This window comes from Vidua chalybeata, chromosome 26 (assembly GCF_026979565.1).
Source record: "Vidua chalybeata isolate OUT-0048 chromosome 26, bVidCha1 merged haplotype, whole genome shotgun sequence".
Lineage (NCBI taxonomy): Eukaryota > Metazoa > Chordata > Aves > Passeriformes > Viduidae > Vidua > Vidua chalybeata.
In genome coordinates this window covers 55,879-75,638 of record NC_071555.1, presented here as the reverse complement: position 1 = coordinate 75,638, position 19,760 = coordinate 55,879, and the positions used below count along the sequence as shown (strand labels likewise).

At 59.1% G+C, this 19,760-nt stretch overlaps 1 protein-coding gene and 1 long non-coding RNA gene across 5 annotated transcripts; one reads left to right on the top strand and one right to left on the bottom strand.

Annotated features, from left to right (window-relative positions):
- Positions 1 to 3: 3 nt before the first annotated feature.
- On the top strand, positions 4 to 4,728 carry LOC128800394 (uncharacterized). Its single transcript, XR_008434965.1, has 2 exons — positions 4 to 1,747; positions 2,172 to 4,728. It is a non-coding gene; the product is annotated as an uncharacterized LOC128800394 (long non-coding RNA).
- A 1,357-nt stretch (positions 4,729 to 6,085) lies between these two features.
- Positions 6,086 to 19,101, bottom strand: STAT3 (signal transducer and activator of transcription 3). Of its 4 annotated transcripts, none has more exons than XM_053965512.1 (24): positions 19,009 to 19,101; positions 15,177 to 15,323; positions 14,489 to 14,633; positions 14,243 to 14,341; positions 13,881 to 13,976; positions 13,716 to 13,797; positions 13,239 to 13,333; positions 12,879 to 13,030; positions 12,286 to 12,444; positions 12,094 to 12,186; positions 11,382 to 11,441; positions 11,079 to 11,108; positions 10,867 to 10,960; positions 10,737 to 10,784; positions 10,436 to 10,519; positions 10,247 to 10,345; positions 9,959 to 10,094; positions 9,677 to 9,729; positions 9,495 to 9,589; positions 9,083 to 9,222; positions 8,495 to 8,710; positions 8,226 to 8,268; positions 7,777 to 7,889; positions 6,086 to 7,698 (listed from the first exon to the last, which is right to left on the bottom strand). In XM_053965512.1, the coding sequence occupies exons 2-24, from the start codon at positions 15,302 to 15,304 to the stop codon at positions 7,643 to 7,645; spliced, it is 2,316 nt and encodes a 771-aa protein (XP_053821487.1). In that variant the 5' UTR covers positions 15,305 to 15,323; positions 19,009 to 19,101; the 3' UTR covers positions 6,086 to 7,642. The 4 variants fall into 4 exon arrangements, with proteins under 4 accessions (XP_053821487.1, XP_053821488.1, XP_053821486.1 ...); XM_053965513.1 differs by lacking the exon at positions 19,009 to 19,101 and adding an exon at positions 18,736 to 18,950; XM_053965511.1 differs by lacking the exon at positions 19,009 to 19,101 and adding an exon at positions 17,960 to 18,227 and having other exon boundaries at positions 8,498 to 8,710.
- Between the last annotated feature and the right edge of the window lie 659 nt (positions 19,102 to 19,760).

Below are 19,760 nucleotides of genomic sequence, written 5' to 3'. Positions count from 1 at the left end.
GTCCGCCCCGCGCGGCCCCGCCCCCCCACGGCTCCGCCCCCGCCTGCCCCTGCCGACACCGGGAACGGCACCGGGTAACGGAGCGGTACCAGTCACTGGGCAACAGCACCAGGTAATGGCACTGAGTAACGGCACTGGCCATCGGACACCAGGCACCGGGTAACAGTGCTGGTACCGGGCACGGGATAATGGCATCAGGCAGTGGCACTGGGTGACAGGTACCGGACACCAGCAGAGGTTAATGCCACCAGTACCAGCACCAGCAAGAGGTAATGGCACAGGGTGTCATAAGTGAGTAGTGGCACAGGCACTAGAATTCAAAACAGCTTGAGGCTTCAACACCAGCAGCTGTGGTAGGACAGAAACCAGCACCAGAATTTAGCAGTAAGTACCGGGGAAGCCCAAAGCAGCACCAGGCCTTGGTTCTGGGAGTAGGAATGACCAAATCAGTACCAGGTGGCCACAGACGTGGCTGCAGGGCTGCCTTGTGCTGGGCCCTCTGTGTGAAGCAGCCCTGGCTGCGTGGTGCTCATTCCCACCACAGGCCTGGGCTGACACTTTGCAGCTACGTGCAAGGCCAAGATCCCCAGTGCTGCCACAGCCTCCAGCACCTGCTGGGACAAGACGCTGCATCCCCTTCTTCCAAGCTGCCACGTCCCCTGCAAGCTGTGAGGAGACCCAAGGCACTGCCAGCTCCTCTGCAGTTGCTCAAACAGGGAAAGTTGACAGCAGCCGTAAGAAAACCATCCTGAGGAGCTCTTGCACAGCTGGCACCCACAGCAGACTCCTCCTGGCAGCACTGTCACCCCAGGGCAGTGGGGTGCCCAGGTGATGGGCAACCCGGGGTGCGGCTGCTGTGCGGTGATGGGCAGAGGTGCTGGCAGGAAGCAATACTGGGTGTGCTCGTTCTGCCCCAGCGCTTGCACCCACCGCATGGGATCTCCTGGGCTTTCACTTTCGCTACCAGCTCATCCTCTGTGGCCTGAAAAAACTCTGGAGGGAAATTCAGCAAACAGGTCCCTCTCCTGCTCCGGGCTGGTAGAAGCACAGGTGACCCTTCCCCGGTGGGAATCCAGGAAGGAGGGGCTCGTCTCTCCTTGTGCCAGTGCTGGAACAGGATCGCTCTCAGACAGCTGGTGCACCAGCAATTGCAAATCACTTGGCCACTGTGTCAGAGCACAGCCCCAAGTTCCCACCTCTCTACTCCTTTTATCTATTGCTCTTGAACTAAAGTCCTCTGGCTCCAGCTCAGACTCCTCACTGCCTCGTCCAGCTCCACGCTTCCAAGAGATAAATACCTGTGGGCTGGGCAGGCACCAGCCCAGCACCTGCTCCATGCAAACAACAGCCACAAAACGGTGCTTTCCAACTGCCAGCCCCACTTCGTGCCTGAAGCAGCCTTGGTGAATGACTGAATGAGTGACTCCAGCCCGAACAGCCCTCAGCTCCCACTAAATATTTTGCTGCCTGTGCTCACCCTCTTGGGAGAATCTCACGCACAAAGGCTGACACATCGCTGCTGAGCCACTGCCAGCAGAGCCCTGGCTGCAGTTCCCAGTGCTCCTGGGGCACTCCAGACCTCACAGAGAGGTGAGCTAGGACCCTGGCAAGTGGGGACAGGCACCCAAGGTGAAGCCAGCAGCTCCCACACTGTCTGTATGCAATGAAACAGAAGAAAAGGAATGGAGAATGCAGCACAGGGCCCTGGTGCCTGCCCACCCTGCTTGGCTGGGACGCTCTTGCTCTGGTGAGTTGCATCACGCGGACATGCGGCTTTCACAATCCCTGGCCCACATAACCCATTGGTGCAGTCAGCCAGGCGGGCACTGGCTGCTCAGGCCAGAGAAACAAGGTCACACACAATGTCTGTGGCTGCTGGGGCTCTGTCTGGGCACCACAGATCCCGGGGTATCTGGAGGATCCCAGGGACACAGCGCTCCCTGTGCCAGACCTGCACAGCTACATGTGCTTGGGAGAGCTGGAAGATGTAGGCAAAACACCCTCTTTTCCCTCTCACTTCCCTCCTTTCTCCCTCCCCTTCTGCTACAAAGGGGGAAAAAAGGAAAAATAAATTAGTGTTGGGAGAGAAAGTGGAGAGTGCTCCATGCTGAAAGGGCAAATGGAATCCAATAAAATCCAATCCAATCACAATTACAATTTGTTTTCACCAGGTCCCAAGGAAAACTCCAAGCTGGCTGGTGGGGATGTTACCAGGAGAAATTCTTCCTTTCCAGAGGAAAAGAACAGAGGAACAGTGACTGAAGCAGTGACCAATGGAGAGGCTGCCCCTGGATCTGCCCTGGAACTGCCCCAGCTCCATCCCACCGATGCCCCAAAGCAATCTTAGCCCTGCCCTGGCTCTCTTTGGGCCTCAGAAAGTCTCGGGAAGCCTCTGGGAAGGTGAGCATTATCCAGGCTGAGCTGCAGCCGGACGCAAGGCCACCTCGCATGAGCTCAGCAGGATGCCGAATGACGCTGCGCATTCCGGGGACAGAGGGAGTCTGGAGCTTCGTAATGGATTTCCGAGAAAATTGCCTCTGTGTTTGGAGCAGGAGTGCAACGAGTGCAGGCGGAACAGCCTTCCTCCCTAAGTGGCATCTCAAGGGTCTTAATTATTTCTCAGGAGTGGAAACATTTATTTAGGCGGCTTTGGAGAGGTCCTGACGCTTTTGGCTACTGCCCTCCGGGCACATCCTGCATGCAAGGCTCCTCTGCAATCCTCCCTGCTGCTCCCGGGATGTGCGGAGTGCTGGGCTTGGGCAAAGCACAAACACCCAACCATGTCACCTGCGGGCAAGAACACCGCCTCGCCTCTGCTCCATCCCCTCCTGCTTCCTGGGAAGCAGCAGGACATCTCATGGGGGAGCCCAGCCCCATCCCATCCCTGCTTTGCATCCCTCACACTCCCAGGTCTCAAAACAAAACCCCGTTGTGATAATCCAGCCCAGCTAATGTGAAACAGATGAATCCCCACATTAGTCACAGATTCACATTTTCCCACAAAGGTCCCACTGGAGAACCAGTGAGGATGGGCCCTGCGGGGTTCCAGCCCTGCTGCTGGTGCAAGAGGCAGCCTGTGAAGAGTGGGGCCAGCAGCCGAGGGGACAGGGCAGCAGCACAGACCCTGCCAGAACCCGGCCACCCATGGACAGCACACGACTTGGAGCCATGGGCAGGGCAAAGGGGGGGCACCAGAGATGCTTGTCACTGGCACAGGCTCAGCCTGATGGTGCCTAGTGCCAGCGGGAGGGGATGATCTGTTCCAGCAAAAACTGGAAATGACATTTTGTCCAAGGGGGAATTTCCACAGGAAACCTCTGCTTCCAGCCACTCGGATATGGCTGGGAACAACCCAGCAAACATTTGGCCTCAGCAGCCAAGCAGTGCCATTGCTTGGGCAAAGACTCATTGTTTCCTCCATAGTTCCTCCAGCTAGGAAAGAACATCCAGTTTCTGCTACTGAAACAGCCAAGACAGGACAGCGAGAGCCCGACTGGGTCTGCAGAGGGCACCAGAACCCCCCATCAGCTCAGTGAGTATCTCTGCACCTGAGGGGGCACGGGGGGCCCTGCAGCACCCACAGCCCAGCTGGGACCAAGGGCACAATCACTTCATGCCCACCCCAGTGCCGGGGCTGGCTGGGGGCATCAGGAGCACACGCAGAGCACTTGACCCTTGGCCCCCACCCCACGCTGGTGCATCCCGACATCTCTGCACATCCCCACGCATCCCTGTCCTCTCCCTGCGTCCCTGCTCTCCCTTGCAGAGCTCAGTTGCCACAGTAACCGCTCAGTCCCAGCCACTCCTGCCACAAACGTGCAGCCACAGGTCAGCCCAGTCCAGCGGCTGCACCAGGGCCAGGGCCCTTCACCCCATGTCGGGGTGAGCAGAGCCCTTGGTGCTGGTGCCACCACAGCCAGATGCTGCATTCTGAGCCAGGATGGGACACCTGTAGGGAAACAGGCAGGAGGTGGTGTTTTTGGAGATCACACTGTGCTGGAGCTCTGGGTCTGACCTCTGCCACGTGTGGCAGTAGAAGCCACCACTGCTTGGTTCTTCTCTGCTGTGTATTTATCTGAGTGTGATGCAATATTTATTTGACTGTTGTGTTCTGAGTACTGGAAGCAGGGATTGGGATGGCTCTTGGCTTGGGCAGCAGTGGCATGTGCTCTGCAGCTCCACATGTGTTGCTGTGGGAAGATCCTACCCAGCACCTGGGAGGGCAGAGGCGAGCCTCAGACAGGTCCTTGGACAGGTGGCAACTGAGTCCCAGGGGTCTCTGCCTCCCATCCCTCACTGCAGCCCTGCTCATTCAGTTGCTTGGCCCTGGGATAAGCTGTGGCCTCTCTAATCCCTGTCTGCTGCCTTATTCCCAAGGACCTGTTAATATTGCACAGCTCAGACACCCCAGGTACCTGTGGGACCCTACATGAGCGCCTGCTCTGGACTGCCCCTGGTCCAGGGCTGCCCTGGCAGGTGGCTGCCCATCCCCATGGGGCCGCCCTGCACCCGTCACGCAAGTGTCCACATCCCAAGCGGATTATCTGCATTTGGAAACCCCTAATCCGTTTGCACGCTTGGCTCAGACACTGTCCCCACTCCTCCCCACTGTGCTGCGGCCCTGGGCAAGGAGCAAAGCCACCCCGTGACCTCCTTTTGGAGCCACAAACAACCTTATGCCCCAGCACAGGCAGAAAGCAAGGGCTGCAGCCCCGCGGGGCTGACTGGGACAGAAGGAGGGGGACAGGATGTTGGCAAGAGTCCCTTGCCCCACTTGCTGCTGGTGCTGCAGGGTTTTCTCCAGCCCAGCACAGGGACCTTCCCTGGGCACTTTCTCCTGCTGCCCATCAGGCTCCAGGAGCTCCCAGCCTGCTGCTACCCACAGCAGGAACTCAGAGTTAGGAGCAGTGGCCCCTTGACCCCACCACTCAGGGCTGGCCTCTGGCTGAGGGGGCAGGTGCCAACTGGGATGCAGTGGGCCCAGGGAGATAAGGAACCCCTGATCTGCAGGAATAGGGAATGAAGCACCGTGTTCCTGACACCACATGGTTCTGGCAACCCCAAGGGTTGCAGATGAGTAAGAAAATTCCTTAGTCCTGGGTTCTCAACTCCATCCTGCAGCTGCCAGGGCAGGAGAAGGGGGTCCCTGCTGATGGGCTGGGCCTCGTTCCTTTGTGAACTGCCCCCCACCTGCAGCACCCTGGGCTGCACCACTGAGACAGACAATGATCCAACACAGCTGCCTTAATAGCAGGAATGGGATGGTGGGGTCTGGGCAGAGCCCTGGTTTGGTTTGACAGTGAAATGGAGGGGTCCTGGAGTGAGGCTGGTTCTTGAAGCAGGGACACGGTCAGCTCAGACCTGAGCAGGATGCTCCAGGGCACACAGAGGGCAGAGAAGGCTCCAGTGCACCACCAGCGCTTCAAATGATGCAGCACAGCCAGTTCCACATGACCTGCACGAACAATCCCCCTAATCCTGCTCTGACAGAGAAATAATCTCTCCCTCTAGGCCTCATCAGAGCACAAACCCCGGAATGATCTTGTTCTCCATGGTATTGCAGAAGGCTAGGGTGTGCAAAGCATGTCACTGTCACCAGCCAGTGCCCCCAGACTCATACACCCAATCCAGCCATGCCTTGCAGAGCCTGGGACCTGCTGCCCCCAGCCCCAGCTCCAGCCCAGTCCATCGACCCCAGGGCAGAAGCAGTCACAGGGGCCCCAGTGCAACCCCAGACAGCCCGGGCTGAGAGCAGCCAGAGCAGGGCCCCAATGCAGCCGTGTCCTCCCACGCGGGCACAGGCATTTCCTTTACACAAGTGGAGGAGACCCAGGCGCGTCTCTGGGGCAGAGAGAGCAACCGTGGGCTGGGACACGGCGACTGCCCCCCGCATGCCCGGGGAAGGGCCCCGCAGGCCCCGATAAGGGGCAGCTGCCCACGCGTGCCGGGCAGGTGCTGGAGCCAGTTCGCACGAGCAAACCGCAGCTGCGGCACCGGGGCTGAATTGCGCTGACAGAGGCCCCAGTTCCCAGAGCAGGGTCAGGCGGGTGCCGCAGGCAGAGCCAAGCTCACACCCCAGAGCACGTCGCTTCAGGGCCTTTATTTTGGAGAAAGTTAAAGCCTGTAGATACAGCAATAAAATATACAAAAAATAAATTTTTTTACAGTATTGAATGCTGCCAGGGACTGCGGCTGGAGGCAGCTATGGTGAGCGAGCAGAGGGGCAAAGGGCCCTCATCGCCCCTGAGCATCCCCCGGGCCAGCCACGGACCCCCCATCCTGCTCCCACACAGCTTGGAGGGGCTTGCCCAGACCCCACAGCCAGGGGGATCTTCCCCCCTGCCCTCTGGTTCCCTGCCTACCAGCTGTGATGCAACTCAGGGGGAGCAGCTCTCCCACTGCCTCCCCCACCCCTCCACTGCTCATCTGTGTCCGTTTGCCCACTGCATCGAAAGGGCAGGAGGGCTCCCCCAATTCTGTTAAATGCAGGACCACAACCACCAACCCCCCAAAAGTCAGGACACCTGCCCTTCACAACACCCCTGTCACTGTCCTGCACTTCCCCACAGCATGTTCCTCTCCTCACATCCACCTGCTCTCTTCAACTCTTGCCCCTTCCCACCTTAACTGTGAGGGCCAACCTCCAACAGAACAGCCACATGAAGCCCCCGAGAAGCTGCAGACCCCATGCCTGGCCCCTCATAACCCAGAGAGAAGGGGACAGGCCAGGTGCCCCACTGTCAGCCATGCTGGTTCCCCCAATTCCCCAGGGTCCAACTGGTCTAACTCAGCACAGTGCTGGAAGCAAGACCGAGCTCCCAGCACCAGCCTGGCCACAGGGAAACAGGACAGCCCCTGTGGCTTCACCCAGCTCCCAGAATGGGCCACAGCTGCAAATGCTGTTCACACACAGGTGCTATTACTGGGTAGCAGCACTGCCCTACCCCAGGGATACCAGCCATCCCAAAATGACCACTGTGCCCAAAGCAGGAAGATGGGGATAAGCACAAGCAGCTCCTGAACCGCTGGAATCCCAGCAAACCTAAGCTGAGTCCAGCAGGGGCGCCTTCAGAGTCAAGGGTGGGAGCACCTGGATACATCCACCTGCAGCTCCAAGCCCTGTACTGGTCATCCTGGCCAAAACCAGGGCCAGGCAGGCGCAGAGAGGGGACTCACCCCAGCACCCTGCAAGCTCTAGGAGGTGCTGGGAGCAGCAGGGCAGACCCTGCCACGTGGCCAATCCCCTCTGCAATTCCAGACTTGTAGGGTCTTGTGGGTTTGGGTGCAGGCAGTCAGGGCAGCAGCTTCCAGCAGCGGGACCGGGGCTGTGGAAGCGTTTGTGGGAACTGTGGCTGCAATCGGAGGCAAATAGGCACTTGAATGAGCAAAAATAATAGAAAACTGTTATGGAAGGAAATAGAAAAAGGTTCATCCCCCTCCCCCAGAGATGAGCGGCACCACCCCAGAGAAGGGCTGCGCTGTTGGGTCAGGTGAGGACCTGAACCCATTCAGGGACCCTGGCCCCCAGCTGTTCCTGAGGGCAGGCCCGGAGCAGCTGCAGCCGAGTGGGACAAATCCGGGGGAGTGCTCTGGAGGTGGGAAGGCTGAGCCCAGGGAGGGCCCCGCGCGCCGGCGCAGCCCCTCACATGGGCGAGGACGCACACTCTGGGGTCAGCTCCATGTCGAAGGTCAGCGACTCTGCGGGCAGACACAGCCAGGGTTACGGGGCCCGTGCGGGGTGGCAGCCAGGGCCCCCTGGAGCCCCCCCTGACTCACCGAACTGCCCACCCGCGTTGCTCTCTGCGCCCTCGCTGCTGTTGCCGAACTGCATGAGCGAGTCCAGGGTGCGCGGGGACATGGGCAGGTCGATGGTGTTGCTGAAGGAGGTGCTGTCCGAGGGAGAAGAAGCACAGAAACCTCCGGAGTCAGGGCCTGACCAGAGCTATGTAACACCCCCTCTACCCGCTGAGGGGCCCCTGGGCATGGCCCAGCGGCCCCCAGAGCTCTCCAAAGGAAAGGGGCCCCGGAGGGGAAGAAGAGGGCTGTGGTTTGGGCAGCAGCCGGAGCCTAGCTCAGCCCCCACTGTCACCCCAGGCTGGGAACCCCACAGTAACCAAGCAAAGCTCAGAGAGAGGTGGAAAGAAAGGAAGGAAACCTCTCCCTCAAACAAGGCTGAGCACACAAACTTCCCCCAAGCACTGCAGACAATCCCCAGGAACACTCACGGGGTGACACAGATGAACTTGGTCTTCAGGTATGGAGCAGCACCTGCAAGGAGGGAGAAGCTTTGTCATCAGCCACCCAAGGATGAATCTTTCTCTCTGCTCCCCAGAACACAGGCAGTGTCCACCCTCTGCCCATACTCAATGGGACCCCATGGCTGGTCCCACACTGTGGCTGTGCCCTCCAGGGATGGCACAGGGTCCTGGCTGGTGACAGACAGTGCTATCCCCAGAGCCTCCATGTGACAAAGGAGCCACAGAAAGTCAACAACTACCTGAGTCCGTTGCTTCCGAGTGTTCCTGGCTCTCGGAGCGGCAGTACTTTCCAAACGCCTCCTCCTTGGGGATGTCTGGGTACAGGTATACCAGTGGGGACACCAGGATGTTGGTGGCATCCATGATTTTGTAGCCCATGATGATCTCCGCAAACGACATGTTGTTCAGCTGCTGCTTGGTGTAGGGCTCCACTGACTGGATCTGTGTCTTTCCTGTACAAGGAAGAAGATTTTTGGCACAGAACAAAGGCAGGGCTGCCTTCAGACACCCCCAGAGCAGTAGGGACAAGATGGGCCTGGGGCTGTGTTTAGCCCTACCAGGCACACAGCAGACCACGGGGCAGGACTGGGACCTGACTGTGTTCAGTGCCATAGAAAACTGCCCCATGGGCAGCACATGGGCACAGACACCCAGAAGGCAAAGACCAGCTAAGGGCGGCCAGGCTCAGAGGTTAACCCATGAAGACAGCTTGTTGGGACAAGGACGAAGGACAAGTGCTTATCAGGGCATCCAAGACCCCTCCGGAACCTGGAATGCCAAGCAGGCATTCCAGGCTACCAGGGTAGCAAGGGTGGAGCTCGTACCACTGATGTCCTTCTCCACCCATGTGAAGGTGATGCCTCCTTCCTTGCTGCTCTCACTGAAGCGCAGCAGAAAGGTCCCTGGGGGCTTGGTGCTCAGGATGGCTCGCTCCCGCTCCTTGCTGATGAAGCCCATGATGTACCTGGGCAGGAGGAAGCAAGAACAACAAATATGGGTCAGGGCACAGGAGCAGGTCCTCCAGGATGTAAGTCCTGCCAGCTCTGCTCAACAACAGAACACAGCCTGGCCACTGACATTTTATGGATTCCCAGGTGAGTTTTCACTCTGAACCAGCAAAAAGTATCCCAGGACAGCACACCTGCACATGGACAAGGCACCTCACGCCATCAGGGTGGAACCCGTGGGACCCCTTCCAAGGCCCAGCCTAACCTCCGGCTCTGGGCTGGCACTCACCCTTCGTTCCACAGCGCCAGGATGTACTTCTTCACCAAGTCAATGATGTTGTCCAGCCAGACCCAGAAAGAGAAGCCTTTGCCAGCCATGTTCTCCTGAGGAAAAGGCAGAGAGGCTGCTAGCACAGCTTGGAAGAAGGGAACAGCCAATGGAACGTGCTCAGGGAAGAAAGGAAATTCTACCTTGCAGAACTTGGCCCAGGTGATCTGACAGCCAGAGTAATTCACACCTGGTCCTAGAAGAGAAAAAAGAACACAACCATTTAAATAGAGCTGTCCTTCCAAAGACACCATCTCCAGGGTTTGTGCCATCTGGGAGAAAACCAAGCACCTGAAAATTACTCAGGCCAAAAGCTCCCAGGCCAAACACAGGACCTCACTCTTGGATGACATGTACAGGTGGGGAATCACACCAGGGGACAACAGGGATGGGCAGGACACCCTACCACGTCACCCCACACTTACCCAGCAGTTTTTCTGCCAGCGTGGTCAGCTGCTCGATGCTGAGACCGCGCTTTGTGGTGGAGGAGAACTGCCAGCTCAGCACCTCTGCCACCTGGTCCCAGGTCCCAATGGGTGGCTTGGTGAAGAAGTTCACGTTCTGCACAAGGGAACACACAGCCCTGAGTAGGACATGGGACAGGAGCAGGGCCAGGTACTGCCTCAGCCTCGCTCCTTGGCCTCAGTTTCCCTCTCTCACCGTGACACCCCCATCCTGACACCTGCCGTGCTGCCTTCCCACACCAGCCCTACCTTGGGGTTGTTGGTCAGCATGTTGTACCACAGGATGGACGCCCAGGCATTGGGCATCTGACAGATGTTGGAGATGACCACCACAGGCAGCGAGTGGGTCTGCAAAGAGAGGATGTCACCATCATTTGGAACAACTCCCAGGGCTCTACCCAGGCCCGCGGCAGTGGAAGGCAGTGACCTGTGCCTCACCTCCAGGTCGATCTTCAGCCCCTGGTGATACACCTCTGTCTCAAAAGTGATGAGGTGCAGCTCCTCGGTGACTATCAGCGAGGCCTGGGCAGAAGGGGACACCATGAGCACAAGACACCCACCCTCAGCCCAACACACGACCACCAGACCCAGCATGGCTGCTGGGGCTGGCCTGGAAAGCTGCCAACGTGCCAGTTGGTGCCGGTGGACCCCCTGCCTCAAGGTAGGGCTCCTGCATCCCCCCCCAGCTCAGCTGCCCCTGTCAGTGGCCAGTCACCCACCCAGGGCCCCTGACACTCACATCACAGTTGGCCCGGCCTCCATTCCCACACCGCTGCTCCCGCAGGGTCTGCAGAGAGAGGGACAGGCTGCAGCAGCACCACAATGACACGTGGCTGTACAGGAGCAGCCCAGGAGCTCATGGTACCCACCAGGTGTTTGAACTCTGCTGAGAGGCTGCCGTTGTTCGACTCCTCCATGTTCATGACCTTGGTGTTGGTCCCCAGGATATTAAACTTCCGGGACCTGGGAAGAGGAAAGAGTGTGGCTGACAGGGCAGTCTTGCAGTGAATGCGGGGTAGGATGTTGGCCAGGAAGAAAAGCAGAAACATGAAATAAGGAGCAAAGCAAACAGTGTACTTACCCCCGAAGTGCTGCAACATCCCCAGAGTCCCTAGAAAACGGGAAAGAGACACCAGGTCATGGCAGTGGCCTTCCTACCCTGATGCAGACAAGCTGGTGTGCAGTGCTAGCTGCATCCCAGCACAAGTCCCATGAGCCCCACAGGCCTTCCCCCTACATGGGGGTGAACCCTCAGGACTCAGCACCACCCTGCACCCTCCCTTTCAACTGGGGGCCACACTGGCCCTTGTTGTGGAGATCGAGCCCAATCCAGGGGCAGCAGTAAGCCCACCAAGTGCCACTGGAAGAGAAGCACGGGACTCACTTGTCAATGCAGACTTTGATTTTCAGCTGATAGTTCAGCTCTGGAAACTTGACCAACAACCTGCAAGAATCAGCAGACACAGAGCATGAACATGCACAGAAACTGCTCCTGTTCCACACAGCCAGCAGTATGGACCAGCTCCTCTGGTGGCCCTGGGCACACCTCCACATGGGCCTGGTACATGTTAGTCCTGGCACCTGTCCCCAGAACCAGGGAAGTGCTGGTACTCCCCTGAGCATCCCAAGGAGCTCATTTGGGCTGCTGACAGCCCATGCCAGGCTCTGAACAAACACCCTCCACACTACCCTGGGCCAGAGGCTGCCAGGGAGGCATAGCTGGGAAAGGGCAAGGAAGCTCCAGGCAGAGCCTGGTGTCAGAGCAGCCTCCCTCCATGGAGGCTGGCAGGGAACATGGCCCAGGCTGAGCAGCAGCTGGCCAGGGATGTGCTGATGCTTCCCACCCCCACAGCGGGATTTACCAGAACCCGGCTGCCTCCAGGAACATGGCAGATCCCCAGCCAGCCCTGCACTGAGTCATGTGGGCAGCACTCCAGCCCACTGGGATCATCCCTCTGGGATCTATCCTGCTGGTATCCATCCATTCCCAGCACCAGTGTTCCCCAGATAAGCTGGGGGCTGCATCTTCAGAGAGTGATCCCAGGCTGCCCTCCCTGCTCAGCTCCCCTCCCTCACCTGCACAGGAGGTGACCCACCTGACTTTGGTGGTGAACTGCACACCTGTCTTGATGACAAGGGGCCGGTCGGGGTGCATGGGCATGCAGGGCTGCCTCTCCACAACAAAAGCACTGCAGGAAGAGCACAGAGACCACAGTCAGACCTCACTGCCCACCCTCCACCCACAGCCATTACTGGGATTGCCTGCAGCTCCCGCCTGCCTTCAGCACCTTTTCATCAGGTTCCTGAACAGCTCCACAATCCGCTCCTCCAACATGGGCCGGTGCTGGACGATGGGGTCACCCTTATAGGATACTTTTTGCTGCAGTTCTTCCAACTTCTTGATCTGCTGTCGGGTCTGTAGCTGCGATTCAGCGAGGGAGGTTATCCTAGGGGAGCAGGGAGAACCAGCATTAGCTCTGGCTGCCAAGCCTGCACTGTCCAGCCTGCAGAGCCCTCCTCTTCCCATGCAAGAACACATTCTCCATGCCAAACCAGTCAAGAACTGTGTCTGTGGCTCCAAGCCCAGAGCATTTTTCTAGGCCATGCATTACAAACAAAACCTGATGTGCCCAGGTGACTCCAGGGCCAGAAACTTTCCAGCAGCCTCAGAATCCCCCAGGCATGGAACTGGGGACAGTGGGACACCTTTCCAGCACAGTGCCCACCATCCTGGCTCAGTCTAAGCTGCAGGCTACATTCACATGTGTAAGCATCAGAAACCATTTTACAAGGACATTTCCAGACACCAAGAGCTCATTTCCACAGCAGGTGTATGAATGCCACTGCTCTGAGCACTGACACAGTCCCAGGCAGCTCTCACCAGTTCTCGAGCCGGTCCAGGCAGATATTGGGTGGGCCACCAATGCAGGCAATCTGCTGCCGCCTCTTCCAGTCTGCCAGTTCCTCATCTGCCAGCATCTTCTGCACATACTCCATGGCTGACAGCAGCCCAGCCAGCTCACTCACTATGCCCTGCCAAGAGAGAAAGCAGAACCTTCAGCACCCTGTGACTTCCCCCACGGACCCACAAGTTTCACATTCACAGGCAAGGAAGAAGTCACTCAGGGCTGTGCTTGCTGCACTGGTCCTGGTTCTGGCCATGCAGGAACTACCAAACTCCGACCCTGAAGAAGGGGGATCTGCACCTGAGTGAATCTGGAGAGCCAGCTGCCCCACTTACCCTGCGCATCTGGTCCAGCGCTGTCAGCATTTGCTCCAGCTGCTGCATCTTCTGCCGGGTCACTGACTGGTTGTTCCCATTCAGGTCCTGCATGTCTGTGCAGAGGTGAGAAGCTTCAGCCACACACAGGGACTCTTCCCACCTTCTCAAGTGCCACAACAACACAACACTTTCACAGAAAAGTGCAGGCGCCCTACAGCCAAGCAGGAATCTGGCACAGCCTCCAAGCACCTCTGTGGCTCTCCTGCATCCACAGAGGCAAATCCCTCCCCATCACACTGCTGTGCTTACAGCAAAGCTCAGTTCAGCTCCCTCAACAGTAGCATCCCTGGCAGAAACAGAAGACCAGGTTTAACCAATTGCCATGGAAATGCCCTGAGAATGAGCACATCCCCTCTGAGAGGTTGGAACACCTCTCCAGCAAGTTTCCTTGCAGGAACACACTGTGGTTTGCAGATGCTAATGAACTGTCATTACCTCCTTGGCTTTTCAAAGTCTTGTAGTTAAAATCAAAGTCATCCTGGAGATTCTCCACCACTTTCATCTTCTGCTCCAGATCCTTCAGGGCAAGAAATGTGATTTCATTCACAGCACTCAAAAACCTTGGTGGGGCGAGCCAAAGGTGCCCAGGCAGACACATACCTGCACCCTCTTCCTGACATCCTGCAGGTGCTGCTCCAGCATCTGTTGCTTCTCTGTCACCACAGCTGCTGTTGGATGTGTTGCCTGTCCCCCTTGCTGCAGAGGGGACAAGAAGGGTGTAAGGACAGGGCTGTAACCTGGGGATGCTCCCTTCCAGCCTGAGGAGGCTCTGCTGGGTCCTCAGCCCACCCCTAACACACAGTGGCAGATGGCTGCTCACTTCAGCATCAGTTCCAGGGTGTCACACGGTCAAGGAGATGAAAGACAGAGACACCCAGCTCACCACACCCGCCCGGAACACCCAGGCTGCATCCTGGCTGTCAGGAATCAGGATGGAGGCCCTGGGATACCTGGCCACTGACCTGGGCTGCGGTGGCAGCGGTCTGGAGGAGCCGAGACTCTTCCCAGAGGCAGCGAGCCACAATGCGGGCTATCTCCATTGGCTTCTCCAAATATCTGCTCTGTAAAGAGTCAAACACCCCACGGTCAGCAACACAAGGCAACCCCTAGGATCTCCACATCCTTGAGGGCTGTGGATGGTGAGCTGTGCCAAGGAATCGCTCGGACTCTCACCAGCTCCCCCACCATGGTGGCACTTCCCAGCTCACCTGCAGGAACTGCTTGATGCGGCGCAGGTTGTGCTGGTACAGGACGTTGGACTCCTGCAGAAAGCGGCTGTACTGCTGGTCGATCTCCCCCAGCAGGTTGTGGAACACCAGTGTGGCGTGCGACTCCTTGCTGGCAGCGTATGCCCTGTTCAGTGGAGGGAGAGTCCTGAGTGCCTGGCATGGGGCAAGGGGCAGAGCAGGGGACCATGCAGGGGGGCTCTGCTCACACCCACCATCCCCTGTGTAACTTACAGAATCATTTAGGAAGGAAAAGATCTCTAAGATTGAGTCCAGCTTGTGACTAATCACCATCTGGTCAAGTAGACCAGGCAGACAGTGCACACCAGCACCTGATGTCTGTGAGCATGTCCCACATGCTCATGGACAGGATCCAGCAATCACTGTGTCAGCCCCTTTTACAATAGAGGTCAATGTTAGCCAGCCCTGGATGGGGACATCCCCCTGCCTCAGAGCTACCTCTGCTCCTGGCCTAGGATCTAACACAGTGCACAGAGTGCTACTCCATGCACAGTCCTGCTTCCCTTGATGCCACATGAGCCCCAGAGAGAGAGGCCAGTCCCATCACCAGGGGCCCAGGGAAAGTGACAGAGCTCCTCCAGCCCACTTGAGCCCCTGCAGATGGGTGTTATGAGCAAAGTCCCCTCACTGGCATTTCAAAAGGCCTTACCAGTCCTGGCTTTCAATCCACGGGGCCAGGAACTGCCGAAGCTCCATGGGGAAGCTGTCGCTGTAAAGCTGGTGGAGCTGCTCCAGGTACCGCGTGTCGAGCTGCTGTAGCTGGTTCCACTGCGCCATCCTGGCCAGCTCCAGAGACCTGAGGGATGGCAACACAGGTGGCTCAGAGTTGGCTACTGGCTCCCTCCTGCCAGGACCCTGTGACTACTGCAATGCCCTAAAAAGGGTTCTCTGGCCTGAACCAGAGACCGCCAGGGAATGAGCCCAGGGCACACTGCTCCAGGACAGCTGGCACGGGCAGGCTGGTCACTGGCAACAGGTAGGAATGAGGCTTTAATTTGTTCTCGAAGGCACCCCTGGTCGGCCCTGCTGGGAGGCAGGCAAGTGGCTGTGGAGCTTACAGTAAGTGAGGAAGGCGGAGACTGCCAGGAAGCTACAGAAACAAGGAAGGAGCAATTTTCAAGTTCACGACTTGAATCAATGAAAATCAAACTGACACTAACAAGGGGACTCCAGCTGTGCTGGCAAATAAAGGCACAGCTCTGCGTGACACCAGCAGTCACTTCCCTGCAGAAAGTGGTTGGCTTTTCCCAAAGGTCCCTGCGCTGAGTGATGCAGCATCACTACGTGGTCTCCTCCCCTGAGGGACTCTTTCCCCATTTCTCTAGATGTGAAAAAAGAAAGTGGAAACATCCTCTGTGGGCTGAGACACCAGGAGGGGACAGACATTGGCACAGACATGGGAGTTAGAGAGGTTTTTGGTACTTCACAGCACTGAACAGCCCCAAAGGCAGGAGCAGCCTCCACAGGAGATTAACCTTGAACTACAACCCGCTGCTGCAATCCTCAGAGAAGTCCACATGAAGCAAACCTGCTTTCAATGGAGCAACGAGTGAACACAAAAGGAGAGAGCCAGTGGCCATGCAAAGTCCTGCAGACAACAGATTCCTACAGCCCTGGAGTCAGACCTGGCTGATGTGACAGAGCCTCTGTGATGCTGCAGTCCAAGGGCTGGACTGTGAGCCGTGGGCCAGGGTTGTGTGTGGGGCAGCACAGCAGAGCCCCCATTCCACAGGGGCTTCAGCCCTTTGTGGCCAGTTCTCAGCTGCTGTAGCTCAGGGAATGCTCCCTCTGCTCCAACAGCTGCAGGGCTCCAGCCTTCCACTCAGTCCTGGAGGCCACTCCTGCTGCATGAGTGGTGCTGCTGCTCGGGGAGAAACCCAACAAAAGCACAAGCCAGGCCAGAGTGAAAGCCCACCAGTCCCGCAGGGATTGCCCTGCCTGGATGGTGAGCTCAGCCACCACTTCCTATTGCGCCATGGCCCGGGGGCGGGGGGGCTGCACCAGCCCCTCCGGAAACAGCAGCAGCTGCTGCCCCAGCCCAGCTCCTGCCAGAGCCGTGCTTCCAGCTCTGAGGAGGACAGTGCTGCAGCGGCATGGCACAGGAAGCAGTTACCTGGGCAGCCCCTGCAGCGCCCGGTGCCAAGTGGCTCACAGGCAGACCTGCCCATCAGGCTGCAGAAACTGAACCAGATGCCACATCCGGACCCATGATCCAGGCAGATGTTCCACCTGAAAGCCACAATCTCGGCATTTCAGAGCAGTGCTGGAGCCCCAGTCTGAGAGCACCAAAGGGCCAAGAGCAAAGCTCCCAGGCTGCCACGAGGCAGCAGCACTTGGACGGGACTCAGCCACTTCCCACTGCCACAAACAGCTGCAGGAGAAGCCAGCTTGCAGCACTAAACTCCAGCTCCTCCTGGCATACACCCAAGGCACTCCAACATTCCTGGAGAAAAAGGTCCCCAAGACATTCCTCACAGCAGCAGCCACCACTATCAGGGAAGCTCTGATCCTGCCAGCCCTGGAACCCCATGCAGGAGCCTCTGCCTGGCCAGCCCCACCAATGGGAAGCCACCCTCGCCTCGGTTAAAGATCTGAGGATTGAACCTTTCTGATTTCATTGGGCTTGCCCATCTCTGTGGTCTGCCTCTCCTCCATCTCTGGAATGGAGCCAGAGAGCAGCCGACACGGCCAGGACCAACACGGCATGATGCAAGCTCACGGGTAAACATGCTGTCCAGAGCTCAGAGCAGAGCTACTAAAAGTAGCTCAAGAGCTAAAGTTCATCTTTCTTTATCTTCCTGCAAGGGCAGAGCACAAGAGTCAGGCCCAGCTGCATAGTGTCACCCGCAGCCTCTGGGACAGCTCTGCACACTTCCAACCCACCCCACTCAGAACGGGGCTGCCCTGGAAGCAAACCTGCAACTGCTTTCTGCCTGCCTTCTCATCTCTGGGACACACCTGGGAACACTCTGCACATGTGCCCCTAGAACAAGCAACGAGCCCTAGGGCAATGTGTATGGGGGAGTCACTGGAAAGGGCCTTAGAAGGACCCTGGGACTCCATGTCCCCTGCAGGGACAGGAGTAGGATGAAGCTCAGTCACTGACAGCATTGCACAGGCCACATCATCACGGTGCCATCACAGGGTTATGACAGAACACTTCACAGAGTCCCTGCACCAGGCACCCTGCACCTCGCTGCCCCCTCTTCCACACAGCCATCAACAGCCCATGGAAAACTGCTCGACATGGCAGCCAGTAGCTCTGGCAGCACAAGAGCCAGTTTGGAAAGGCTGCTAGAAGAATTTGACTCTGCTTCTTTGGAGCGATTTCAAAGCCAGCCTTGGAGGTGGAAAACAGTGATGCAGAGATTTGCAACAGGAGGAGGGAGATGGCTCTGGGCAACCTCACAGATTTCCGATCACCCCACATACCACAGCCTGCTGTTCCTCATCACAGCTCTCCAAGGTCCATCCCAGCCGAACTCCCACTGCAGCAGCTGTGAGTGACACTGTCACCATCGGGACACCCAGCCCACACCCCTCCTCTGCTCTGCCAGCGCTGCTCCAGCAGCTCCAACAGATGGAGAAGACTGGGGGAGTGACAGTGATTGCGGTGGAAGCGGGGTCTGCTCCCCGATGTGCCCACCAGGCAGGGCCGGTCCCTGCAGGCGCAGAGGGGGCGTGCCCAGGCCAGCCCACCCTCCCAGCTCCACCTGCAGTGCCAGTCCTGCTGCTGGGACAGGATCGCGGGGGCGTCCCATGGCCCGTGGGACAGGAGGCACCCACACACGGGCAGCGCAGTGCCGGGCTGCAGGAGCGGTGGGCAGCACTGTCGGCCCCCGCAGAGCTCTCGGGCGGCTCGTTCTCCCCAGCTGCACAACCCGACTGCTGTGCTCGTCACACCCAGCACCCACGGGGACTTGTCACCGAGGCCAGGCCCCGAGGTCACCGGTCCAGGCCGGAGGCCCCGAGCTGCTGCTGCAGTCCAAGAGGCATGTGACAGCCCTGAGCTCGCAGCTCCGCAGATCCCAGCCGCGTCCTTCAGCCCCGGTGTGCTCGGGCCACCCTTTCGGCTCCCAATCCTGGTTCTGAGTCCTGCCATCACCACAATGCTACCAGCGCTGCGACGAGCCGCACCAGCCCGTGCCTCGTTCCGCACGGGAACCCGGAGGCTGTGTCAGCCCCGGCTGGACCCGGGCGGGCCGCACCTCCTCTGGCCCTGCCGGTACCGACGCTCTTCGCTCTCCAAGAAGCCGGTTCGGGTTCTGTCCCCGTGCCGGGCCGTGTGCGGTGCCAGCCCGGAAGATCGCACACACCGACCCCGCTCCGCACCGCGGCTCGGCCCTCCAGTGACGGGGAGCCGGGACAGGCCCCCCCGCGTTATCCCGCCATGCCGGCCCCGCTCCCGCCCCGGCCCCAAACCGGCCCGGGGGACACCGGCTCCCGGCGACGAGCAGCGCCCGCGCGCCTCCCGCGCTCACCGGCGGTCCCGGCGGGCGGGGCGGCGGCTCCCGGTGACGGCGGCGATCGCGTCCGGCTGCGCCGAGGGACCGGACCTCCAGAGGCGCGGCCCGGCCCCGCCACACCCCGTCGTGACGTCACCATCCTACTGCCAATGGCGACTCGGTGCTCCTGCCGCCCCGCCCCGACAGGCCTCCGACAGCCAATCAGCGCGGTCGTCGCGTGGTGCGTCACGGCGCGCAGCGAGGGGGCTGCCCCTCCGGCTATTCCCGGATGGCACCGCCTCCCGCCGCGGGGCTTCGCTAGGCAAAGGCGGTGCAGGGAGCCGGGGGGGAGCGCCTGCCGGGAACAGCCGTGCGGGAAACCCAGCTGAGTTCCGGGCAGCGCCGTGACGTCACGCGGTCGCCGCCACCGCAGCCTCTTAAAGGGGCCACGCCGGGCGGGCCCGTGCGCCGTGCTGGGAATAGCGCCCCCGCGTGGGGAAAGGGGGATCGGCCCCGTGAGGCAAACGGGGATGGATCCCTGTGGGGATCGATCCTATAGGACTGTGGGGATCAGCCTCTAGGGCTGTAGGGATCGGTCCCTGTGGGACTGTAGAGATCACCCCTGTGGGGCTGTGGGGATGGATCCCTATGGGACTGTAGGGTCACCCCCGTGGGGCTGTGGGGATGGATCCCTGTGGGGCTGTGAGGATCTGCCCCTAGGGCTGTGGGGCTCGATCCCCTTGAAGCTCTGGCGATGGATCCCTGTGGGGCTCTGAGTGCCAGCCCCA